Source organism: Apodemus sylvaticus, chromosome 4 (genome assembly GCF_947179515.1).
Source record: "Apodemus sylvaticus chromosome 4, mApoSyl1.1, whole genome shotgun sequence".
Classification (NCBI taxonomy): Eukaryota; Metazoa; Chordata; class Mammalia; order Rodentia; family Muridae; genus Apodemus; species Apodemus sylvaticus.
In genome coordinates, this window is record NC_067475.1 from 127,603,036 (window position 1) to 127,630,132 (window position 27,097).

Sequence of the window (27,097 nt, forward strand, 5' to 3'; positions counted from 1 at the left end):
AAAGCAGGAAGTGCTCTCAGCCACGCAGCCATCTTTCCAGCCCAAGCTTTAACTGTTTCTTTCCACAATTCTGTGTTGCCTGATGTGTCGCACACACACACACACACACACACACACACACACACACACAAATGCATGCACTATATTTTGTTATTTGAAAGGCTAATCCAAGCCAGGCACAGTGGTACCAGCTGTAAGTAAGCTCACCTCCTCAAAAAGGTTGTCTGAGCCCAGAAGTTTAATATCTGCCAGGACAACAAATAATCACAGTAAGGTGAGGGTGAATAGGGGACTGAGGGAGGGAGGAAAGGGAGAAGGGGGAGGGAGGGGAGGGAAGGAAAGAGGAAGGGAGGGTAGGAAGGAGGGAGGGAAGAAAGGAGGGAGAGAGGGAGAGAGGGAGAGAAGGAGGAAGAGAGGGAGAGAGGGAGGGAGGGAAGGAGAAAGAGAGGGGGGGGAGGGAGGGAAAGAAGGAGGGAAGGAGGGAGGGAGGGAGGGAAGAGAGGCTGGAGATGGGGTGGAGAGTTCTTGCCAATAATATTTTGGAAGGAAATAGGGTGGATGCAGGGGCGTGGTCCCAAGCTTCCAGTGTTGCTGAAGAGCAGCAGGCAGTAAGCTTGGCTTAGTAAAGGTGAGGCCCTGTGTGCATGAGGGAGTGTGGGCATTACTCAGATATTTAGGGAAAGTCCACAGGTGAGAGGAATGTGGAGTGTTGGCTGTGATCTGACCAGCCTAAAGATGAACTCAGACTCCCCTCTGCTGCCGGGCAGAGCTCCCAGCCTGCTCCCCTTGCACTCTATGGGAATGAAGTCCAGGAGCACTATCTGAGAACTGTCGCCCCACCCAATCACAACCTCCATCTCTTTACTCCAGCATCACGGAGTTTCTTAGTTATTAAACTGTTACGCCCTCTTGTTCCAGACCCCGACTCCCGCTGCATGCGCCCACTGCTCTCTTCCAGATCCCAACCAGCCTTCAATCCTAGCTAACTCCTTCATCAGCTAAACCGTGGTTCAGATGGAAAGTGCCAAAGGGTTCTTCTATAAGAACGTCAGCAATGGACCGGAACTCACTGGTCAGATTTGAATAACACCCTGGAGACCGCTGAGACTTCACGTCTGTGCAGCTGCTTTTCTTATCACTGTGATACAATACCTGGCTAAGACAACTAAAGAGAGGGAAGAATCATCTTGACTCACAATTTGAAGGGATACAGTTCCTCTTGGCGGGGTAGGTATGGTGGTGGCCGGGTCATTTGTTTTCCTGTCGGCTGGGGTGTGAGGCTGCTTGTCCACAACTTGGCAGATCAGGAATAGAGATGGGAGAGGAAATGAGGTCGGGTTATGTCCCCCCTCTCTTCCCCCCCCCCCAGGGAACTCACTTTCCCTTCAGTCCCACACCATTTTTTAAAAGTTCCACAATCTCCCAAAATGATACTACTAGCTAGGGACCAAATGTTGAAATACAGAGCCAAACTATATCCCAAACTGTAATGATGGATGTTAGAGGAGACAGGGGGGGGGGGGGAATCGACATTAAATTCCAAAACTGTGCGACAATGACAGGAAAAAGCCACCCAGAATTTCTGCCCGTGCAATATGTGAATTGTCTGCACCAATTTGTCCAAGAAGGTTCTAATGGCTTAAACTATGGCTCTTAGCGTCTGCTGTTTGCTTTGTGGGTTTTTCGTTTCGTTTTGGTTTGGAGTTTTTGACTCTTAAAAATGCTTATTTTCTGAAGACCTAGGTATTTATGAAACAAACTTGTGTCCATCCCTTTGGAAGTATCCACTTCCTTGAAATGTTAGATCTCTGATTGTGAGAACAAGTGGGTCTCTGACTCTGTGGCTGCTCTTGGGACTCTCCTGTTGGGTCACCGGGGCCAAGTTTGGTATGATAGTTTTTGCTTCATCTTGTTATATTTTATTTTGTCATGTTTGGTTGTAATCTCTTAGTAGTCTTTTCTAGTGAAAGACAGAAACAGGTGGATTTTAAGAGAGGGGGAAGTGAGGAGAAATGGGGGGCATTGAGGGAAGGGAAACTGTAATCAGGATATAGTGAGTGAAGGAAGAATTTATTTTTAACAATAAATAAACAAACAAACGAATGAGTGAAATATTAGATATCCATGCACACCTGAGTCTGTCAAGTCACTTCTTTATTTTGCTTTATAACCTTTTATTTTTTTTCATATGATGGCCATATTTTCTTTCAGGGTGGCTCAGCCGGCCAGAAAACTTAGTACAGGAAGAGTCTGAGTGCTAAGCCTGCCTTCCTTAGAGTCAGCTCACATATATTTTATGTGCATGGAGACTGCATGTGTGTACAGATGGACACGGATGCCAGAGGAGGAGGTTGGATACTCCAGAGCTTGAGTTATAGGAAGTGTGATCTATTCTACATGAGAACGGAGAATGGATCACCATCCTCTGCAAGAGCAGCAAATACTCTTAACCACTAGCTGTCTCTCCATTCCTGGCGTCAACTCATATTCATTCACCTCTTTGGAATCTTGGCCACAATGAATCTTGGAGAAATGTTTACAGCCACCGAATGACTTTCTTTGTTCTAAACTAACTCTTTGTGTTACATGTATCGATTAACAGTCCCTTGGCAAATAACACTGAAAATAAATCACAAATATATGTATAAATTATCTATACAAGCAATCTAAGAAATTCATATAAAATAAGAGACAAAAGGCAGTGTTGAATATATTTTCATGTCGAAAGAATTTAAGAAAAGCTACATCCTGGGAGCTCCTCACATAACTTGTAGGCATCTCAGATAGTAAGAGTCTCCTATTCATAGCAATAGTTTACTCAGGAAGGAGCTGTATGAGTCTTGTAAGTTCCAGGAGTTTCCTGAACCTTGTAAGTTTTACATCATGAATCTTACAAACTGCTGTTCTCCAAGAGGGAATGCTTAGAAGAAACAAATGATGAAACACATGGTAAATGTGTATTTTTTGCTTTCCTTACCTTATCTTGATTTTTATTAAGAGGAAAATACTGTGCATGAAATGGAAAATTCTGGTCTGCACTATAGTGCTTTTGAGTACTTATGTACTGTGGAGAAGGCAGGACTCTTATGTTGTCTAATGCCATTTCCTTTACTATTTCCTGATGATGTCAAAAATGTGCATGAAAGAGCAAAAGGAAATGTGGAAGGAGGCGGGGCTCTACTTCTTCCAAATAGCAAACCCACAGGCAGTGTCATGCTCCACATACCTACCTCAGAGTTGGAGCATGTTAAGACTTGTGAACAACATTCTGGGAATTACTAACCTCTGGCAGTGCATGCTCACTGTTGAGGGAGATTCCAATGCTAAGTCTCACTCCCCTGGTCTCAGCATACATGATCTTTATGATGTGAAAGACTATAAGCATAATCATACATTTCTAACTCAGTAGATCAGTGTTAATGAGAAAGGCACGAAACTTAAGGCTTTACAAAGCATACCACCTGGAGAAATACTTCTGAGAAAATACAACTGAAGGTAGGCAAAGTGGGGCACGTCTGTAGTACTGGGGAGACTAAGACAGGAAGATTACCAGTTCAAAGCCAGTCTGGGCTACAGAGCCAGACCATGTCTCAAAACATAATTACCCAATACATTAAATCTACACTTATTTTTTAACCCAAAGCTATCTAACTTTACTTGTTACCCACTGTGGTTGTTTAGTTTCTGTTAACTGGACACAAGCTAGAGTCACCTTAACTGGGGAGATGTCTCTCTCAAAATGGCCTGTAGGCATTTTCTTCATTGCTGATTGATGTGGAAGGACTCAGCCCTTTATGGGTGGTACTTTCCATGGGCAGATAGTCCTGGAAGGTGTAAGGTCCTCCATGATTTGGTTCCTGCCCTGACTTCCCTCAGTAATGGACTGATGAGGATGTGTAAGCCAAATAAATCTTTTTCTCCCCAAGATGGTTGTGGAAGAATTAGAACAACAGAAAATAACCAGGATAAGAATTTATCACCTTATTATTCAACCCTACCATTTATGTCATGAGTTTTTGATTGTAACTAGTACATTTAATAAGAATGATTTGTTCACATTTGAAGTCCTGCATTGGCCATCAGTACAGTTCTCTATTTTATATTCTAGAAAAAATTATATTTTTCAGCTGGACAGTGGTGGCCTGCACCTGTAATCCTGTCATTCAGGAGGCAGAGACAGGCTTTGAGTACAAGGCCAGTCTAGTCTACAGAGTGAGTTCCAGGACATCCAGGGAGCCACAGACAAACTCTGTCTTAAAAACAGAAAACAAAACAAAATTATATTTATCTATAAATACCTGAATTGGGGTGATGAGAACTTTAATCCCTGAAAAACAAATTTCCAATAAAATTCTCTTTGGTAATTATTTGCAAAAATGTACAATAGAAGTATGATCTATCGTAGGCTACTAATAACTGTAATGATGACTCAATCAAAAGGAAATGCTTGATATTTAGAACTTACAGTTAAAGGACACTTTAAAAATTATAACTTTTAAATTAAAAAATATTTTATTGTGAAAAATGCTAAACAAAATACATTGACGCTGGGAAAAACTTTGGGGAAATCAAAATAAAAATTCAAAAAGACAATTTCTATGACAATGACAATGGTGTTAAATTTCTATGGGGTTTATATTTTATCAAGTGCAGTTTTAAGTGCCTGTGGTGGTTTGTCTGAGAAAGGCTGTCATAGGCTCATGTTTGATTACTTGGTTTTCAGAATAAAGGTTAGGATGTGCAGCCCTGGTAGCCATTTGCCACCAGGGTAGGCTTTGAAGTTTCCAACACCTTCTACCATTTCTAGCGTATTCTGTGGTTCCTGTTTGTGGATCACAAAGTGAACCATCAGTTGCTGCTCCAGCACCCTGCGTGCCTGCCTGCCTGCCTGCCTGCCTGCCTGCCTCCCTCCCTCCCTGCCTGCCTGCCTCCCTCCCTGCCTGCTTGCCTGCCTGCCTGCCTCCCTCCCTGCCTGCCTGCCTGCCTGCCTCCCTCCCTCCCTGCCTGCCTCCCTCCCTCCCTGCCTGCCTGCCTCCCTCCCTCCCTGCCTGCCTGCCTACCTCCCTCCCTGCCTGCCTGCCTGCCTGCCTGCTTGCCTCCCTGCCTCCCTGCCTCCCTGCCTGCCTGCCTGCCTGTCTGCCTGCCCGCCTGCCTGCCTCCCTGCCTCCCTGCCTGCCTGCCTGCCTCCCTCCCTGCCTGCCTGCCTGCCTCCCTGCCTCTCTCCCTGCCTGCCTGCCTGCCTGCCTGTCTGCCTGCTTGCCTGCTGCCTGGCTGCTACCATGCTCCAGGTCATGAGTTAATGGACCCCTGTCCTTGAGGGAAACTGTAAGCCCCAAATAAACCCTCCTTCTAAGAGCAGCCTTGGTCATGCTGCATTAACACAACTACAGAAAAGGATTTAATGCAAGAACCTTCTCCTTGGGGTTGTTTTTTGAGACAGAGCCTCATGTGACCCAAGCAGGTCTTCAACTCCCTGAAGGGAGTTCATACTCTTCCTGCCTCTATTTCCCACATGCTAAGATTACAGTGGTGGCAGGCCTGGCTTCATAACTGTCTTTAATTGTAAAGTATTCATGTTTACATTAATTATTTCTTTAAAATAGACTTAGAACTAATTTCATATATCAATTTAAAATGTACTTAAGAGAGCCAGGCATGGTGGTGTACAGCCTGAAATCCCAGTATATATAAAAAATCAAGGCCAGGGAGACTGTAAATTCAACCAGAGCCTGGGTTATAAGACCTGTCTTTAAAATATTATTTTAGGCAATATATAAAAAAGTGATCATTAAAAAAAAAAAAGAGACCCGGCAGTGGTGGCGCACACCTTTAATTCCAGCATTTGGGAGGCAGAGGCAGGCAGATTTCTGAGTTCAAGGCCAGCCTGGTCTACAAAGTGAGTTCCAGGACAGCCAGGGCTACACAGAGAAACCCTGTCTCGACCCCCCCCCCCCCCCGCAAAAAAAGTGACCATTACGCCTTCTAGTTTAATCATTGAGAGATCTATTTGAATTATGGCTTCTTGGAGAAGTCAGCAGTCTTCTGACTATTGGGATAGCCCTGTTTCTGCTTCTATAATACTCACTTGGCTTTTTTGTAGGAGCTTTTGGTGTCAATGACATATCACGCCGTTCCCCACCCCCAGATGCACACACTTGGGAGGCCTGAATGGGTCAGAACAATACCTCAATCAGCTGTGCCCAAAGCTTAGTTCATGACCTGCTCTATTGCCATCTCAAACTGTGTCCTTCTAGCTTGTCCATAATAATCATTCTAGAAAAAAAATCCCCAAACTTGGGTAACTGTCAAAATTTGTACCCAATTTGACTTTATACCTTTCTCAATATGAAGTTTGCCAAGAGAAATTAGAGATCAAAGTACTTTTTTCTAAATTACAGCTCAAAGCAATCAGTATCAGCTTGTGTTAAAGTCCAAAATTATCACATCCAACAGTGAACTCTCTGACCACTGTGAATTAAAGTTCAGTCATTGGGTCTTGTTGGTCTCTAGAAGTGGACTTAGCTCCCAGTTCAGAAGCTTTCCTCCCCACAGGGATCCCAGCAAGTTTAGGGAGATGTCCCTCAGGAGGAGCAGCCTCCTATCAAACTTGAGGTATGAGGTAGCTGAAAAAGAAATACACATATCTGACTCCCAAGAGGGAAGAGAAAGGAGAGGAGGGTGCTGGGGTGTACAAGTCCCAAGCTCGCACATCTGGAAATTCCCTGGCAAGCTTGGAGTAGACGACCAGCTTTCCTTTCTGTATGTCAGGAATTGTCTTCAACAATAAAGTAGTGTTTTCCCTAAAATAGAGGAAAGAATTCCTAGAAACAGATTTTCAAATTTATTTAAGAAACCTTTATTTACTTATTTTTAAGAAATAGTGTTTTTTTTAAAAGATTTATTTATTATATGCAAGTACACTGTAGCTGTCTTCAGATACCCCAGAAGAGGACGTCAGATGTCATTACAGATGATTGTGAGCCACCATGTGGTTGCTGGGATTTGAACTCAGGACCTTCGTTAGAGCAGTCAGTGCTCTTAACCGCTGAGCCATCTCTCCAGCCCTAAGAAACCTTTATTAAGTGTCGTGGTAAAAATATGAAAGCAGGATGCTGCCTAACATCCAACCATGGTAATGTTTAACACACCACAGATGCCAGCGCCTTGTATTTTAGACTGTCACATCAATGCCCTATTTCTGTTACCAGTCTTTGATCAGTCCACCAAAGTTACTAGCACGACCTCAACTATCTGTGCGTTGAAACAGCAGAAATGTATTTCTCATTCGCATGATGCCATGTGTTAGCTAGCAGCTCTTTTCTGCCTCACCCTGACTCTAGGACTCTGAATGATGGAAATCTGGCCATCATTTGAAACAGAATTGGAGACCGCCACATCCCCCTCCTCTCTGATACTTGTTTCCCCTTCATTTTACAATTCAGCTAGACCCACCTACTAACGGAAATATGTTGTTTCCAACGTAAGACTTAGAAAGACCTGAAGGTTTTGCCCTTTCTTTCCAAGCCCTGAGCAGACTATTCTTCTGGAGAAGCCATGTGAAGAAACCTCAAAGCAAGATTAGACCATGCCCCAGGAGTTGCCAACTCAAAGCCATGAAGGAAAATAAAAGCCACCTGGCTCTTTAAAATTAAGTGGTAGCTATGGGACAATAGTTTTTTGTTTGTTTGGTTGGTTGGGTTTTTTTGCTTTTTTGTTTTTTAATTGTCTCCTGGCAAAAGGAGAGAGTGCTGGTGAGGTACACAGGTGTTCCAAGCCTTTCTTTGGAAGTGACACAAATAATTTCTGGTATGGCTAGTGTTAGTATCTCCTGAGAAAAGTTAGAGCAGCAGAGGCGCTTCTCCCAGAGATAACTGGTAAATCAAAGTACATGCAGTGCTAAGGAAACAAAGTCATGGGCAGAGAAGAAAAGAGAGAGAGAGGGAAAAAAAGCTCAACAATGTACAAGGAGAAATCTTGGAAGCCAAAGAATTTCAATAGTGCAATAATCTGACACAAAGATGTGACCCCAGCACTAGGGAAGATGAGACAGGAGAATCAAGAGCTGGAGACCAACCTTAGCTACATACTTGAGTCTGAGTGAAGTTCTGGCCACATGGTGAGATCTTTCCCCAAATATAACAGCCAAGAAGAAAGGCTAAAATGGGTGAGACAGGGAGGAGACCCATAGATACTCAAAAGAAAGAAATTAAATGGGCCTCAGACGGAGGAAGAGAAAGGGAAAGTAATATGGAACGGATGGGAATTTGAGGGGGCATTCAGGGATGGGGTAGGGGGTGCAGTCTTGGAGCAGGTAATGAGCACATCAAGTGGGGGCCGCGGGACACGTCATCAGAGGAAAAGAACAGAGAGAAAAAGGATCACTTTAAAAGAAGATTAGATTATCTAGGAAAAGACACGGGGCCATACAGGGATTTATGGAAATCTCTGATGCAAACAGCTTGCCTGAATTGCTGACTTACCTGCCCCTGGCCCCTGAGAATGATGTCTGATTAAAGGAGATTGAAATACAGATGAGTCCCTTCATGTAGCAATGGAGTTGAGAAAGCAACAGTTGGAAAGTTACCGAGGTATTCAAAGATTACTATGACAAGGCAGAGAGAGAGAGAGAGAGAGAGAGAGAGAGAGAGAGAGAGAGAGAGAGAGAGAACTCCTTTGACTACTTCAGTGGGGTTAACCTTAAGGGTAACCTGCTCAGAGGACTCCAAGTGAGTAGGGTTTATAATATGTGAAGTCAAGACATTTATTTTAGGAAGGGCATAACACTTTTTGCTTCACCAGACAGCATCGGCTATCCAACATTCTCCATCCCATGTAGGAGGCAACAGGCTTTTCAGTTCTCTTCTAAACCACTTAAGTGAAGCAAAATTAAATAGCTCATAATTCAGCTCCAGAGGTAAGCCTGGCCAAGTTAATACAGTAGTTCTCAGTTGGAAGCACCCTCCTTGGGGGCAGGTCTGCATTAGCAAGGAAGGGGTTTCCCATGTCATAATGCCCTGGGTGGCCAGCCATGGTCACATGTCCAGTAAGTCTTCCCAAGCACTCCCCAAAGCCATGTAACAAAAGGCAATCTCACTATAGGTTAATGCTTTAGGACGAGCTAGTGACGTGAAGATATGAGTGGCCTACTATGAAGCCTCTGAGAGCCTTTCTTCCTACTGTCATTATTTCAACTGAACACTTGAGATTGCTAATACCTTTCTTCCCCAACCCCAGTTTATTAATCTTTTTTTCCATTACTGATATCTCCATTTTCTGTTAGCAAGTCCCACAGGAACAGTGGCTTCTAACCCTTTCGGTGACTACTGAGGTTGGCCTATACCAATCTGGTTTTACCCCCGTTCTTGCAGTGTAAAGATTATATGGTCACTTACTAATTCCCAATTAAAGACAACAGCTCTGACTCAGAAAAACAATCTCAAGAGTGGGGTTGGCAAACTCTAGCTTACAGGCTGTTTTTCTACCTGCTTAGGAGCTGAACCGACTTTAATGCTAAGTGATTTTAAAAATGAAAATGATGGGCAAGGGAATGCAGCTCAGTTGGTTATGAGTGCTTGCTGGCATGCAAGAGGCAGGATCAGTTCATGGTCATCCTCATCTACATATTAACTTCAAACCAGTCTGGAACTCATAAGACAGTCTCAAAAACAAGAGGACAATATTGCATGACAACAAGCTCAATTTCAGTGTCTCTAAGTACATTTTCAGTTGGAACACTGCCATGCTCATTTTCTAAGTATTAACTATGAATTAAGAAGTTGGGACAGAGAGAGCTTATGGCCCACAGCAGCTGAATATACATATAATCCATTACGGACAAAAAAATTCAACCCCCCCCCCCCCACTAAAGCCACGATTAGAGTCTTATGTACAATGGATGGTTTCCCACCCCACTCCTTTCTCCAAGTGCTAAAATCTCTCTAGGGCAGCTATGATCGCCAGTATCGTTAGTGGGTAGTGCTCTCCTATCCACTGACACGAAAGGCAGTTATCTAAAAACTAATAGCAGCCAGAAAAGCCCATCCCTGCTTTTCCCTGCCGCTCACGCCAAAGCCTGAGTCAGCTCCTTTGTGTTGGGTAGCTCACTCCCAAGCTGCCACCGTTCTTCCACACCTGTCCCCCACTCTCGGTTGCTCAAAGTTACTAGGATGGCCATTCCCTGGTTGCACCTTCCTTCCTCACAAGCTGAGCGACAGAAGCCTGCCAATCTAACTGCGGGCGCGAGAAGGGTGGAATTCACTCTGGAAAGCCAGGGCTCCCGCAGGCCCCAGAGCAGGGCAATGGAGCGAGAGCCACAGGCTACATCATCTGCGCACGCCCATCGCCCTGGTGCAAGGCGCAGGAGAGCTTGCGTCCGACTCCGGTTAGGCACACTGCCCAAGAGCAGCGTGGGCCCGGATCCGGGGCGTCCGGCGCAGCTGGGACTAATGCCCGCCGCCCGCCGCCCATCCTCACATGCGGCCCCGCAGCACAAGCCCCATTGCGGCCTCTGCCGTGCGTCGTCACAGACGCGAACTGGCCGTCCTGGAGCGAAGCAGATGCTGGGCGCACGCGCGCGCGCGGCAGGGAGGGGTTGCTAAAGAGAGTCCAGCGCGTGGCGTCCCAGGGCTCGCGCACGCGCGCTGGCGGCGTTCCGCCCCCTACGCGCGAGTACGCATGCGCACAGCTGGCTCTGCCCACCCCCCCTCCCCTCCACACACACTTTATTTTTCTTTAGCCCCGCCCCTCCCTTACACTCCCTAGGCTGAAGCGTTGGGGCTGCGAGAGCAGGGAAGTGTGGGGCGAGGTGGGCGGGGCATCGCCCGCGCGCGCTGCCAGCCAGAGCTGGAGCTGCGAGAGCAAAGCCAGACAACGTTACCCAGCCAACAGCCAATAAGCAGCCGACGCTGCCACGCCCCAGCCCCTCACGTGATTGGCTGAGCGCCGCCTGGTGGGCAGGGCTGCGGGCTTGGGGAGGGCAGGGGGCGGGAGGAGGAAGGCGCTGGCGGGCAGTGATGGCGGCGGGTGATGGGGACGTAAAGCTAAGCACCCTGGGGAGCGGCGAGGAGCGTGGCGGCGACGGGAGCCCGGGTGGCGCGGGAGCGACGGCGGCGAGGAGCAGTTGGGTGGCGGCGCTGCTGGCGACGGGCGGGGAGATGCTGCTGAACGTGGCGCTGGTGGCGCTGGTGCTGCTGGGGGCCTACCGGCTGTGGGTGCGCTGGGGGCGGCGTGGTCTGTGCTCGGGACCCGGGGCGGGCGAGGAGAGCCCGGCCGCCACGCTGCCGCGCATGAAGAAGCGGGACTTCAGCCTGGAGCAGCTGCGCCAGTACGACGGGGCGCGCACGCCGCGCATCCTGCTCGCGGTCAATGGGAAAGTCTTCGACGTGACCAAAGGCAGCAAGTTCTACGGCCCCGGTGAGGAGTGAGGGGTGTCGGGGGTGGGGGTGGCCGGGACACCCTGGCCCCGCCGCGACCCCGCACCCGATGGCAGCCCCGTGCACGCCCCCAGCTGCGGGCGTCGTGGGGGGCTCAGCGGCGCCCCACAAACCGGCGCCCGGCGTTCCTTGCCCTGCCCAACCCGTGCCTCCTCGCAGCTTTTCCTGGGGCTGAAATTCTCAAAATTGTTAAGAGTTGTCTCTAGTCCTGTTGGCTTGCAACCTTTCTTCGGAGCGTTTTGATTTCTCGGCTCTGTCGGGGCAAGAGGGCTAAAGTGGCGACCCAAAGTTTTCGGCCCTGTGTTAAGACGGCTTGCTTTTTATTCTGGCGTGTCTGTTTGACACTTACCTACTTTTCCCTTCCCGGGACTTGTCTGCCTAGAGTCAGGGCTAGGGACACGTAGTTTCAAGTCCCAGCCCTGGGGCTCGGTTTCAGAACCACCCCGGACTCGTTTTCATTCTTCTTCTAAAACAAGTCAGTTTGGGCTCCAAGATGCTTTCCAAGATTAACAACTGTATGTAAGATGAGGACGAACCAGAATGTAAACCTTAATAAGTAAGACTGGCAAAGATACTGGCCCTGGTGTAGGGGGTGGAGCTCATCTGCCCAGAAGGCAGGCAGGGAGGCAGGCAGGCGTGTCTGTCTCCGACTCTCTCCGTCTCTCCCTCCTTCCCTCCTCTCCTTCTTTCTCTGCTAATGTTAAGATAAGTATTCAAATATCCATTGGAAATAAATTATTGTATTTTCCCTTAGAATGGGGGGCGCCCGGGGGTGGGGTGGGGCACGACCATAGAAGAGTCAAACTTCTCGCCCACTGCCATGCACTGGTTCAAGTTGAAGGTTTTACAACTTTTCTTTCAGAAAATTCTCTGGAAGGTAGTTGCCATAGAGGCCCTTTTGCAGTATAGTGGTAATCTATATTTCAGATTATGCAAATAAACTTCAGACCCGGGGTATCTGTTGGTAGCCCATAAAATTGAACAACATTGTGCGGCCTGGTTATGAACAGTGCTTAATATTAAACTTTAAAGACGCGGAGGGGAGGGGGAGGAGAAGAGAGAGTGCGTGTAGCTAAAAGACTGAAGCTAGAGACCAAAGTGACCCATTACTGGAAGGAATACATTCAACTTTTAAGCAAGATTTCCTTTTAATTTTGTTAGTGCACGTGATTTATTGACAGTGACTACGCTTCTGACTTCTATGCTTAGTTGGATGCTATTTTAGGAGTGTTTTGGTTAGTTGATTGGATTAGAGGTAAGAAACATAAATACGCATTTGATGTTGGATTTGTGTGTGTGTGTGTGTGTGTGTGTGTTCCTTTTGGATATATAAGCACAACCAATGTCTCCTTATTTACATCAGCTCCAATGTTTAATACTTTTTTTTTAATTTAAGAACATGCGGAACAAGAGAATAGGACCAAAGTACCTTGTTTACACAGATCAGGTCAAATAAACTTTTTAAAGTGAAAAATATACACAGATTTTGTACCTAGTTACACACTTGCCCCCATTGGCATTGAAGTGTGTTCAGTGGTTAAAGATTGTCTAGAGTATTTGTAAAAAGACCCACTATGAGTCCTTATACATCAGGAAAGGGTCAGTTGAAAAGTAAGAGGTGTGATGTAGAGTGGGCCACAGGCTGGAGCATTAAGGACATTCCTCACTTAATCACCTAGAACCATTCTGGGTGTGGTGGGTAGTGCAGGCTTTCACGCCTGCCGCCCCAGGCTGAGCCTGGTGGACCTCTGGGTTCTAGGCTGTTTGGGGCTGCATAGTGAGACCCTGTCTGAAAACAAAAAGAACAGAGAACCACCTCCTTGTTGTTTTATTACAGGTATCAGTAAACAATCTAATAGGAATATCTGGAAGGTTTTATTATTGAGATGAACTTAAATGGAGCCAGAAATCTTGCAATCTCACTTTTCTTTTTCTTTTTTTCTTTCTTTTTTGTTTATTTCATGGATAGGAAGTATTGAGGTACTTTCCAGGAGTCTTTATGCCATGTTTTTGGCTAGGGTATAAATGTAAAATTAAATTTTGCTTGTAACTTTCATTTTATTCTTAAATAAATGAAATAATTTTGTGGTGTTATAATTCAGCCCATAGTCCTCCTTACCTGAGAATATCAGTAATTTGAAAAACTCAGCCTAGAGCTAGCAAGCTCACTGTTATGTCCAGCCACTATGTATCCCATCCTGCAGTGACATGTTTTAGAATTAACAATTGTTCTATGAGGGTTTTTTTTTTTCTCTCCATAATACTGGATGCATTCTCTTATAGGTGTGTATCTTTAAAGTTCCTCTTCTTAAAAATAAAATGGCAGTATGTCAAATGTAGCTCACTGCCAACTGTTTGCCAGAACATGTCGACTCTGTTGTTAGTGTAGTATTTCTATATACTCTAATGGTCAGGTACTTGACTAGCTCGGAAGGAAAGTGTGATCATGTGGGAAACTGCAGTTCCTAAGCATCTAATGACTCAGTGAATGGGTTGGATCATGCATTTGTCATTTCTGCAGTTCTCTGGTGAAGTTGCAAAGTATTTGCCTTACAGATGAGTCTGAGGTTTAAGTAAGCTGGCTTGGATCACATAAATACATCTGGGAAATCCAGATACGTTTGACCACAAAGTTTATATACTTTGTGGTAGACAGCTTCTGGGCTGAGCTTACGGAGAATCCTGTTACTGGTTTTTTCTTTATATCCTTTTCTGGTTCCTTCCCATGCAGAGTTTGAACTTCAAACAAGCTTTCATTTTCATGGCTTTTATGTCCTAGCTGCCCAGTATGGTAGCCCAAGCCACAAATGGCTAACTAAATTAATATAGTTTAAGATGAGTTCTTCGCTAACATTCCAAATGCCTAGCCACATGGCATCATACCAGCTTGGGCTGCATAGTGTGCTGTGTGCTCCAGCTTCTCGGGGGTTCTGGAGGCCAGTGGACATCTCCTGAGCAGGTTTCATTTATTGCTTAAAATGGCTCTACAACATATTTATAGTCTCATTTTACATTTGTAAAAACTGAAACTTGGAGATTTTGTCACAAACTACCTACCTGCTAAGTAGCTACACTAAAAAATCAAACCCAATTCAACAGTTTCACAGGTCACACCTTCTCATTGTCACGTTACCTATAGAGTCTGCACTCACATTCAGTACAGGTTTTGAAGGTTTTAATGGTGTAATCTTAAATCATATTACTGCAGTAGAGCTTTGTGAATCTTATTCTTTGGAATGCCAAAAATAAAAGCATATACTTGGGCTATTTTATATTTTTTCCCTTATCCTGTTTTTCAGTATATGCCAAAGCCAACTTGCCTCTTAAATTCCACAGAAAAAGAAAAGGTCACACAAGTAGTCCCTTTGGGCTGCCTAATAGGAGGTCAAGGAAGGAGCCCATGAACCTAAATCCTTTCTCCTGTTTAATCTTGTCTTTAATGAGTTCATTTTTCTTCAGCATTTCAATTTACAAAACTGCAGTTTAAGCAAGAGTTGCAACATAAAGGCCAAGCGCATCCTGACCTGCTGCTCCATGAACAGCTCAGAGTTGTCACAATCCAGCTGCCATTACAGTTTCTTGCTTTGAAGCCAACTAGGTTTCTGGTTGGGCTAGGTACCACATGCATCTTTTAGCTACCAGTGGATAAAGGGAGCAGCTTTCTGAAGGAGCTAAGCATGGTAGCTCACACTGTTAGGCCAATGCTGTTGAGGCAGAGGCAGGAGGATGGCCTTTAGTTAGAATAACCTGGCTGCTTAGTTGAACTCCAGGATAGCCAGCTGTCAGTTCTCAGCTGTACTTTACAGAAAGCAACATTCAGAAGAGTTGTATATTGTGCGGATCTTTTCCATAGCACCTACTTGGTTGCATTCAGCATCATTGCATTGTTTTTAATGTTTTAGGGAGCTGTGTTGTGTTAAATACTCAAGTGTTACCTTAACAGAAGATGGTGATTGAGATTAGAAGTAAAGAACATAACTAGTCACGTGTACTGAACTGTTCATGGTTTCCAAGGGCCTTAGGACAGTATGGTGTAGACATTTCCTCCCTGTGTGCCTGCCTGCCCATGTTGGACATCACTATGTAATTCTTGGTACCTTTCTCTCCTTTCTCAAGAGCTTTCACATAAGACTTCATCTCCATCTTTACATACTAGGAAGGAGCGTCTTCGATTTTACTACAAGACTTGAAAGAAAACGTTTTCAGAAACAGAGTTAGTCTTTGGTACCCTAGTCTAGGTGCATTAGTCTTTGGTACCCTAGTCTAGGTGCATTAGTCTTTGGTACCCTAGTCTAGGTGCATTAGTCTTTGGTACCCTAGTCTAGGTGCATTAGTCTTTGGTACCCTAGTCTAGGTGCATTAGTCTTTGGTACCCTAGTCTAGGTGCATTAGTCTTTGGTACCCTAGTCTAGGTGCATTAGTCTTTGGTACCCTAGTCTAGGAGCATTAGTCTTTGGTACCCTAGTCTAGGTGCATTAGTCTTTGGTACCCTAGTCTAGGAGCATTAGTCTTTGGTACCCTAGTCTAGGTGCATTAGTCTTTGGTACCCTAGTCTAGGTGCATTAGTCTTTGGTACCCTAGTCTAGGTGCATTAGTCTTTGGTACCCTAGTCTAGGAGCATTAGTCTTTGGTACCCTAGTCTAGGTGCATTAGTCTTTGGTACCCTAGTCTAGGTGCATTAGTCTTTGGTACCCTAGTCTAGGTGCATTAGTCTTTGGTACCCTAGTCTAGGTGCATTAGTCTTTGGTACCCTAGTCTAGGTGCATTAGTCTGTGGTACACTAGGCTGTATCCTTGGACTTGGCCTCTCTTGAGGAGGACAGACAGTGTGCAAACACATCCCAGCATGGAGTTAAGCTCTGTAGTGAAAAATGTGCTGAATGAATTTAGGGTTACGATCAAGGGTTATTGGGACATTTAGAAGAATCTTATTTCTGTTAGATGGTTACAGAGCAGGAGTATGATGTTTTAAACTTGAAGGGGCCGGCTGTACAGAGCTTGGGTGTGAGAGTATTCTGAAATGGTTATTATTCAACTTAGTGTACATAGCGTACAGCTGGGGTGAAGACACACAAGTCACCTACACTGTGTCTAGACCTGTCACACGATCCCTGTCCTATCAGACCCATCCTGTCACCTTCATTGATTCAGGTTTGGTTTCTTTGATTACTTGTTGTTAGCTCAAGGCTTATTACTCCAGCCCTCCAACCAACTTGTGCTGTTTTGTTTTTTCTTATAAAAACCACATAAGTGGATTTTAAGCTCCTCAGCATTTGCTGTTCTCATGGCTTCAGTCTGGTTGTGTCTGGTTCCACATCTTACTTGGCACAGCCTCTGGCCATACCTCTGTGACTAGCAGTGCTCTGAGCGCAGCTCGAGTAGACAAAGCTCATTTCACCCCTAGTCCTTAGTCTCTCCTTTCCCCTTTCGCCTCTCCGCTGATTGGGACAAATCTGTTTCTGCTCCTCCGGCAATTTTAAGATACAGTTTAGATATTAATCTGTCCTTTGGAACAGTGGAAGAATTTTAGCCAAATATTATCCCTTGCAAATTAGCAAGCCTACCTATTGAAGACACCTGACTGCCATTTGCCCGGCTTTTCTCCTTCCTGTGCTGAGGATGAAAGGAGTCAGGTCTCCTGGTGCTGCCCAGTCAGGGTGCTGGGAACGGACTCAAGTCTTTATTATGTAGTTTCCTTTTTGAAAATTTACTATTTCTTGCACCTCAGTCTTTCTTAGAGTTCCATCTTCATTTTGATAAAAGGTCTGTAGTTCTTTTAACTGGTAAGAAAAATACCTGTCCTTTCTCTGTCCTTGTTCAAGAGTAATGACTTGAGGTCAGGAAATGAAATTGTACATTTTTGTTACACTTTGATTTGAGTGGTGTGCATCACTGTCCTCTGCCTCTTCTTGTTAACAAGACTTTCTGTAGAGTGCTGGAGGGCAACAAGGTCTTCACTGACTAAGCTTCTCCCCAGACCCTAGATTTGATTTTTAACATGTCGGATTCTGCTAAAGTCAAGTGAGTACATGTCGTCTCATCCATTTCAGAACATTGAGACGGACTTTAAGTTCTTGCCTCCTCCGTTCGCTCACCTTCCCCTGGAAGGCAGGTAGGCCTCCACCAGCCCTCAAGTCTCTTTATATGGCGTGTGGCTTAGATTTTGATAACGTTAGGCAGTCTGAGTCTTTCGTAGCTCCTCTTGCTTTATTCTTGGGGCACACACACTGTGCTGACCTGGTTGTGCTTCTTGCTATTTCTTGTTTGTCATCTGTGTTACATGTGCTTTCTAGCAGCCAATGCATTCTTTCTTTCTTATCTATTTTCTGGAGTGTTCATGGACTGTCAACGTAGAGTGCTTTAGAGTAGATCCCAAAATAATTCCTGTGTGTAGGGTTTTTTAAAAACCAGGTGTATCCCTCTAACTCCAGCCTGTCATGGAAGCATGGATACAGACAGATCCTGGAACGTGGTGGAAACCCAGCCAAACTGGTGAGCTCTAAGTTCAGTAAGACCTTGCCTCAAAAAATAAGATGGAGAGAGGCTAAAGAAAACAGTGCTATCCACCCCTGCCTTCTGTATGCAGTACACACACACACACACACACACACACACACACACATACACATAAAATACAGCAGGACCATGCAAAGAGAAAACTGCCTCAACCACAACAAAACTCAGAAAGCAGATTAGTAAAAGAAATTATCATGTTTTTAAAAGAGACAATATGCCCAAGACTAAAAACTAACAAATTTACAGTGAAAAGTAAGACTCCTCCCAGGCGCCCCGAGTGTGGCTCCGCAGTGGAGAGGGATCGGTCTTAGTGCTGCGGAGCTGGGCTGTGCAGGTCAGACAGCTGAGCAGGAGTCTTATTTCCCCACACTTAATTATAGTGTACTGTACATACCATGAACAGTAGTTCACAATCTCGAGAGCCTTTCGTATCATTCATATGTAGAAGCTGTTTGTTCACAGCCTCCGTTGATGAGCATGTCAGTTTTCCTCCATCTCTTAGTAATGATACTATGGGAAACAGCTTGTACCAGTGTGCTATATGTAAATAAAGCTGTGAGTCCTAGAAGCAAAATCACTAAGGCTGATGGTGTGGCTGGCCATGCAGAGTGTGGGGACTTCATTTGGAGCTGCCCTCCAGAAAGTTTGACCTTTGCAAACTTCATAAAGATGCCTGTTTCTCATCCTTGCCAAAAACATGATGCTTTAAACTGCTAACTGCTCAGTTTTTGTGGGTCTGAAATTAAAACAGTGTCCCAGTTGCTATATAATTTTTATTTCTCCTATTCTTAATTAAGCTTTTTTCAGACAGGAGCTATCACCAGCCTAGAACTCAGTAAGTTCTAGACTGTCCAGCCCAGCACAGATGAGACATTGGCCTGTCTCCACCTCCCTGCATGTTGAGAATGCAGATATGCCACCACACCCACCTTTATAATTTTCTATGCCCATCCTAGGGATTGAATGTAGGTCTTTTTTTTTTTTAAATATGCATTTACTTAGAGTGTGTATGTAAGTGTGCACAGAGGCAGGCACACCATAGCACATATGTAGAGATCAGAGAATTTGATGGAGTCATTTCTTCCATGTAGTACCCAGTTAGCTAATTCAAGCCATGAGGCTTAGCAACAAGTGACTTCCTGCTAAGCCATCTTGCCAGCCCAGATCTCTTTGCTTGTGGGGCAACTGAATTATCTTCTTATTCTTAATCCAAAATTGGACATTTTTAAGGAAAATCTGAGTTATTTTATTTCCTTTTCTACATACATTTATTCATATATTCTTTGACACATTTGGGGGGGGGTGGTTTTTTTTGAGACAGGGTTTCTCTGTATAGCCCTGGCTGTCCTGGAACTCACTCTGTAGAGCAGGCTGGCCTCGAACTCAGAGGCAGCCTGCCTCTGCCTCCCAGGTGCTGGGATCACAGGTGTGCGCCACCACCGCCCGGCCACATGTTTTTTTCTCTTGCTCTCAGCCTTTGCAAATACTTCCTCAGTGCTTTTCTACTTACACAGCTGGAATTTTGTTGTTGGTTTGCCTTTGTTTGTAAGTTTATTTTATGTGTATGAATATTTGGCTGAATCCTGGGTGCCCTGTGGAGGCCATGCATGTACGTTTTAGTCCCCATGTGAGACATGCACGGGCTGTGTGTCTTAATTTGGTGGCTTCCCAGTTGCCCTTTTCCTGCAGATGATGCTCTTTTTGTACGCTTAAGCCTTATGATTGGACACGCAGAACAAGGTGGAGTTTCAGTCAGTAGTGAAGCATCTAATTTGGTCTCAGCTTTAGTAGATAAACTAATTTCTCCATGTTGTGTTTGAAGCACCTTGTGTGTCACTTGGTGGGTGGCCCCTCAAACATACCAATGTCTTATCTTGACAGAAACTTTCTTCATTTTACTGTGCTGACTCTACAGGTCCTGGAGTTTCCCCGATTAGAGTGTAAGCTACACTGTCTCGCTAAGTTTTCAGGAGCTTCAGAGGCGCATGGAATTAACCAAAGTACTTCTCATGAAATATTTCTCTTATCATCTTAGAGTCTAACAAATCATCTGCTATAGATTTTACTGACCACGTTTTCTGTTTATTCTTTCACATCATTGTTTCATAGTGAGCATATATATGTATCCTCATATGCATTTGATGGTTTGTTGCTATTTCAACAATATGTCTCACCATTCTGCATGGTTGTTCCAAAGTAAGCAGTTGTAGGGATTAGTAAGTAATGGGTTGATTGGCTTTTGTCTTGTTTTTTTTTTTCCTTGTTTCTTGTTTTGTTTGTTTTGTCTCACTTCAAACTCCAAGCTATCCAGCCCTTACCTCTACAATTCTGAGATTATAAGTTTGCCTACCATACTGAATTTATGAATTTATTGATTTTGAACTTTAAAAAAAGATCTTTTTTTTACCATGATGAATCTTCTTTAATATTCATCAGTGGATCAATTAAAAAAAATCTTAATCACAGCCACATACAAGTAGGGGAAGACTGAATTTCTGTGAATTTGGGGCCACCCAGGGCTACAGAATGAGGCCTTGTCTGGAAGAAAAGAAAATAGAGTCAAAAATGTACTACTCCACTTCCCCTTTGGAGCATCACAGCTTGAACAAGCTCACAGTGCCCACATGAGCCTAGAGCTGAACACTCACCTTATATTTTACACCTTAGTGGAATTTATGAATTCATCTCATGGCTGCCTGGAAGCTGCAACTGAGTGTTCCACCTACTACTAGTCCAGGTAGCAATCAAAATTCCAAGCATATTCACCATCATAAAGTCAACAGCTGTTAGGTGAGCCAATTACTTGGTTGGGGGACATCGAGATGATAATGTCTACATAAGTCTTGACGCTCAGAAAGCAGCATTTGCTGATTCGGAAAAATCACAGCAGAGGTTTAACTCTAGATCAGACGTGTTTTTCGTGAGTAGCCCTCAATTTTGTTGTTTTTGTTTTATGAACAGTCACACATCAGAATGCTGTTGCTGATGATATTGTTTGTTTGTTGTGGAGAGCCTCCGAAAGGGAAGGCATTGCCCCTTGTGTTATGGATGGAGGGAGCCAACTCTTCCGCCAGGCCTCTAAGCCTCCCTCTGTGGGACAGACTGCCCAATTCCTGGTGTACTTGGTCTGCTTGGGTTCCTCAGTGGCCTTCCATCATGGAGCAAAGACCATGTCGGAGACTCCTTAGGAGATCCTTCCTCAGAAGTCCATGTGGGAAGGGGACACTTTACTGTAGTTTGTGGAGAGGAGGAATGTATTACTCAGTCTTTTCTTTTAATGAGTTGACAAAAACTAACTTTAGCAACACAAGATGAACCAATTCATTCAAAATTAACCCTTAGGGAAGCTGGCAGAGAAATTTCCTTGCGAATCCAGTGGTCTATCTATTAATGGACTGGAAGCCTGAGGCTTGTCTGGTGGCTTGCTGGGTTGCTCGATGATGCTGAGGCTTGTGCCTGGGCCTGCGGTGGTCTGTGTGCATCCATCTCAGGGTTCACACTCTGACATGCCTGCAGAGTAATGTGCAGGACGCAGGTACAAGTTTGCATTCAGATACATGGGAGGTCCAGGCAAGGGGACTTCAAGTTCAAAGCCTGTTAGGATTCAAGTTGAAAGCCAACATGGGCACCCTGGTGACACTGTCCGAAAATAGTGCAGACTGAGAAGAGCCTTGGTGGCGAGGGTGGCACTGCCTCGCCATGCCGCCCTCGTGTTCTCAGTGCGAGTGCGAGTGCTCTGTGCTTGTGGGGCCCTGCTGCTTGGAGACAGGGTTTGGAGTGGTGAGAGAAGTGGAGATACTATCCGTCCTGTTGGGAATTCTAGGTGGTCATTGAATGCTGTGCTTTGATTATTTATGTTTATTTAGTCTGCCAAGTGTGGAAAAAGGCAAAATCTATTCTTTCTCCATGAAATCCTAAAGGATCAAAGTGTGAAGGTATGAGGAAATCTTTAAAAAGTAGAAAGTGTCATTTCGTTTGAAGGTTGTTGCTCTCTAGTCATTTTTAATATTCTTTCTTTGTTTCATTTGCCACTGTTTGAAGCCCATAGGCTTTGGTCATCTTTGTTTCTCAAGAAACAAAAGCCCACTTTCACTACCGTCCATTGGCTGCTTGTGTTTGTCTCTACAAAGCAGGTAGAATTCTGCACAAAAGGAGTCAGGGGCTGAAGGTCAGATTGTTCTTGCTTACTTGCCTTAAAGTTTGTATTTAACCCTAATTTAATGAACTTTTGAATTGTATTCTGTAAGTAGAAACTATTTTAAATTTATTTTTCTAAATGTTTAATAGTCCTTGAATGTCAAGGCATTAATATTGACCAGTGCTAGATTATTAATTTTCTTATATAGAAGACACATTTGAGGGAACAAAACAATGTATTATTGGGTGAATAATTAAACCATAAGTATATCTATTCAGTGAGGAAAAAAAAACATAGTCATTTAGTTATACACAATGCTTAATAACTTAAGCAACACACACCTGTTATCTTCATGGCCAAACCTAAAAAAGCTACTTAAACACTTGGGAAAACCATCCTAGCTCCACAGACTAGACCTTTCGAAGAATGAGCTTCCTATTCTAGTCACGTTCACAAGAAGTACAGTCGGGAATGCAGGTTGCTACTCATGGAGCTAAGGTGTTCTGTTTGGTGAGACCTGGTCTCCTGTCTCAGATGGTGCTGGTACTTTCCAGCTCTTAAGTTGGGGTTTCCTAAATGATTTCAAATGAGAACAGGTGCAGTTGTCTTTCACTTACAGTTGTTTAAGATATTTTTACTCTGGCCTTCTTTAAGTTAGGCAGTACTTTATCCTAATAGCCCCTTTATTAAATTAGTCATTCCCATGGGCCTGGGAGATGACATAGTGGATGAAGTGCATGCCTGACCTGAGTTTGGGTCTGAGACCCAAAGCAGGATGCAGTAGTGGCCCCACAGCCATGCACACATGGGCAGATTGCCCTCTGACTACACTTGTTCAGGGCCACATCTTTTACACATAAACATATAACACATGCATAGAAATAAGTATCATTCTTAACAGTCAGACCAGTAACTGGCTGCTTATAAGAATGGAGCCTCTAGCTGGTTTTAAAACTGTTTCCTCAGAGTGATTCTTGCTATCTGTAGAGGAGCTCATAAACTTGAAATTGTCTTTGTAGAATTACATGTTTTAGAAATCTTCTTATCATTTATAACTTTTTAAGAAACATTTTGAACAGAAAGATATTTTTGGGCCCCTTCTGCCATATCAGATGTAAGCAGTTAAATCGTAAGGGTGTCTGTCAGAGGGAAGAAGCATTTGCTACATGTGCTGAGGGACTGAGTCTGGATCGCCAGCATCCACATTAAAAGCAAGGCCCAGTTGTGTATGCCTGTCGGCTCATGCTAGGGAGGTGAGAGGTGGGGTTCCTGGAATTGTCTGACCCAGCCAGTTGAGCCAAATCAGTGAATAATTAGACAAGCTGTCTCATGGAATAAGGCAGAGAGATTGAGCTGGCGTTCATACACACGTAAACATAGAGTTTTGTTACAGTTGTTTTTTTGTTTTAAGAACTTCATACAGGACTAGGATATGTTTGATCAAATCCAGCCTCCCCTCTGACTCCTCCTTTATCCCCACTGCAGCTCTTTGCTCCGGATTTAATACTCACTGTGGTCATGTAGTGCCGCCAGTGTGTGCAAGGCTGTGGGACCACCTGCTGGAGTGGGGGTAGGGAGCCTCTCGTGGGCTGTTTCCCACCCAGCCCTCCTTCCGTGCCGTACACATTTCTGAAGTGAATGTATTCTCAGTAAAAAGCTTTACTTTGGTAAAAGAGAAATTTCCAACAAATCTCTGATTATCTCATCCAGAATTTCCTTTTTTTTTGAAGGTTTTAAGGCTGTGTACCAAAAGCAAGTCACGGAGCAAACCTGATGTTCAGACACATTCTCAAATGGTGCCAGGCTCTAAGTTGTCTTTTCTCTTTCAGCGGGTCCATATGGCATCTTTGCTGGCAGGGACGCCTCCAGAGGGCTGGCGACATTCTGCCTGGATAAGGATGCACTTAGAGATGAGTATGATGACCTCTCAGATCTGAACGCAGTGCAAATGGAGAGTGTTCGAGAGTGGGAAATGCAGTTTAAAGGTAACTTCATTTGGGAAAGTCTTTGGAAGACCACACTATTTGCTATTGCACATACTGCAAAGGACACAGTCTGTTTTCATTTCCATCATTATTGGGATTTATGCTGCTGAATATTGATGTAATTGTTACATGTGGCAGTTCGGTTGAAAGTCTGTATTTGAATTTATACTTAGCACCAGGCATGGCAGCACATGCCTGTGGGCCCAACAGTCTCAAATTGTGGTGCTTTTAAGTCTTTTAAGACTTTTTGTTTGTTTGTTTGTTTGTTGGTTTTTGGATTTGGTTTTTTTGAGACAGGGTTTCTCTGTGTAGCCCTGGCTGTCCTGGAACTCACTCTGAAGACCAGGCTGGCCTCGAACTCAGAAATCCGCCTGCCTCTGCCTCCCAGAGAGCTGGGATTACAGGTGTGCACCACCACTGCCCTGCAAGACTTGTTTTTTAAGGAATGGTTTTGTTTTGGTAAATACAGGCTTCTATTTAAAACAAGCTGAAGGGTTAGGGTGTAGCCTAGTAGTAGATTGTGCATGACCTCCTGTGCCCTGGGTTCCAACCATGAATTATTGGTTAATTAGTGATATCAACACTAATGGTAAAGTGTAGCAAATGACGTAATTGTCCTTAACTTTGAGTGGTGCGGAAGGAATGCTGTCCCCTCTGTCGTGCCCCTCAGCATCAGTTCTTACCTCCCAGGGATGCTGCCTGAGCCGCTCATCCACTGGGTGTGCAAGCAGCCCCGTGGGCTTTCTGGCCCTGTCTGGTTCTCCTGTGTGCAGAGCCCACATTAACACTCCCCACATCAGTCAACTCCGTCTCGGTTTAATTCAGTTAGCCTAGGCTTTCTTTCCAGACAGAAAACAAACAGGTTTTACCTGTATACAAGGTTCTAAATTGAACAGACATGTCAGAGTGACAGAGCTAAGGAGAGAGTGGGAAAGAGGGCTGGTGTGGTAGAGGGGCCTGCGCCTGCCGAGCCCAGACACATCCTTGTCCCTTCCACAGTGGCACATTTTTCTCCAGAATAGATTTCAAATCTGTGTACCCTGTGGCTCTCCACCCCCCACCCTGTGTGCTGCCATCAGCCGGTGGTCCGTCATCCTGAGCGTCTCCATTTCCTTCTTTGTGGTTTATATCCCAAAATGTTAGCAGGGGGTGGGGGTGGGGATGCGGGTGCGTGTGGGGGGGGTGCTAGGTTGACCTCAAACTCATGGCGGTCCAATGCTGGGACTATGTGTATGAACCACTACATCTGATTACAATAGTTTTAGCTTTAATATTTTGGGTTATTGGATTGGATTTGACCTGATCGGATTGGAGGTGCAGCTCAGTGTAGGACACCTGCATGAAGCCATCTGGAGGTTCCACCCCTGCCACCAACAAACAGAGCAGCCACATCCCAAAGCTCATATTGTAAAGCCAGTCTGGACAGCTCTGAAACAGTCCATGTGTGTACACTTAAAAAAATCCAAGTGATGCTGATAGTGTCAGATTAAGACCCACTGAGGCTGATGCTGAACTCTCCTTTAAGGAGCAGCCCTGAACCTTGTCAGATCCCACTGCCTCATGTTCAGACCTTGTGTGCATGTAGGTGAAGCTCTGGAGGAATTCGGGTGTGCCGTGTCTTCCTGCAGTACAGTGGAATCCTGAGACAAGCTGAACACTGATGACTTTGTTTTGGTGTGTCTTTCAGAAAAATACGATTATGTGGGCAGACTCCTAAAGCCAGGGGAGGAGCCGTCAGAGTACACAGACGAGGAGGACACCAAGGATCACAGTAAACAGGACTGAACTCTGTGAACACCAAAGCCAGGGGCCTTCAGAACTGCAACTCGTCCCCCTTCCGAGAGTGTCCAGGCTGGGTGTGACGCTCCTGCCGTGAGGAGCGTCTCACCAGAGCAAACAAGATAACCTGCCTGCCCGACTGAAGGTCTGAGTGAACAGATCACCTGCCTGCCTGAAGGCCTGAGCAGGAGCATTGGCTGTGCTGCCAGGTGACGTTGGTGCAGTTGGTTGTCATGTCTGGGGCCTTCATCATCCTGAAAAGGAGACAGGACCTTCTCAACAGCAACAAAGTCACCGGGTTGTTCTCCCCTCCCCCTCCCCTTCCCCATCTCTTTTCTCTCTTCCCTCCTTTCCCCCACCCTTCCCATGTCTCTCTTTTAAAACAAAACAAAAAAGTATCAAAGACAACCAGATAGGTATTTCACTCAGTGTGCAGATCTCTGGAAAGCAAGGGATCCTGGTTCCCAGCCGTGTTTTATTTGTGTTAAGGGAAGAGCCCTGGGCGGGGAGAGGGGTTGCATCTTCATTTAAGAAGTTCAGGCTACTGAAACATTCAGACATGAATTCCCAAACTTTTCTTTCTGGGCTTTGTCAGGGAAGAGGGAAAATGTCCTTCTAAGAAAGATTTGGAAGTCAGAAGGATTTCCAGTGGATTGAAGTCAGCAGTTCCCAGCTAATTTGAAACCAGTTTTATTTCTTTCCCTTCTTCCGCTAGGTCAAATCAATATTAATTGTGCCTTATTTCACTTCCATAAACTTGAATTACTTTTTGGGAAAGCCCCTCTGAATTGAGAAGTCACTACAAGCGGCGTTGAGGCTGAGGCTGATGTCATTCTGGGCGTAGACTGGACGAGGCGCGCTCAGCGGTAGTTGCCGCGTGTTAGAACATGGCACAGCTACAGCGCGACGGCCACACACAGCCCCTGTGCTTTTTTCTTTTCCAAGAAAAATTGAAAAACAAACAACTCTTCCCCAGCAGCTGCCTAACTTTCAGAGTCTGACCCCCCCCACACACATACACACGTCCCTGGTATGGGTGAGTGGGGCCGCGGTATGAATGTCGTCTGTGTGAGTGAGTCTGGATGTCCGTGAGAGCACCTTGGGAGGGACTCTTCCTGCGATGCTGTAAATACGAGGACCGTTTTAATAAAGCATGTACCATAAACCAAATAAGCTGGAGTTGGACTCTAAGTGCAGAGCCGTGAGCCAGTGTGTCATACACTACTACGACTGCAGTTAATTCAGGAT

General features: G+C 45.0%; 1 protein-coding gene across 3 annotated transcripts in view; it reads left to right on the forward strand.

The window, feature by feature from the left end:
• The first annotated feature begins 10,987 nt into the window (after nucleotides 1-10,987).
• Pgrmc2 (progesterone receptor membrane component 2) overlaps nucleotides 10,988-27,097 on the forward strand; it is a 29,617-nt gene continuing 13,507 nt past the window's right edge. Inside the window, exons 1-3 of one of the 3 annotated variants that reach the window (XM_052180574.1) lie at nucleotides 10,988-11,412; nucleotides 23,915-24,070; nucleotides 25,758-27,022. In XM_052180574.1, coding sequence (XP_052036534.1) covers nucleotides 11,013-11,412; nucleotides 23,915-24,070; nucleotides 25,758-25,855 — 654 coding nt within the window. In that variant the 5' untranslated portion in view covers nucleotides 10,988-11,012 and the 3' untranslated portion in view covers nucleotides 25,856-27,022. Of the gene's footprint in view, nucleotides 11,413-23,914; nucleotides 24,071-25,757; nucleotides 27,023-27,097 lie in introns of those variants that run through there. The other 2 variants (XM_052180575.1, XM_052180576.1) reach the window with 2 other exon arrangements.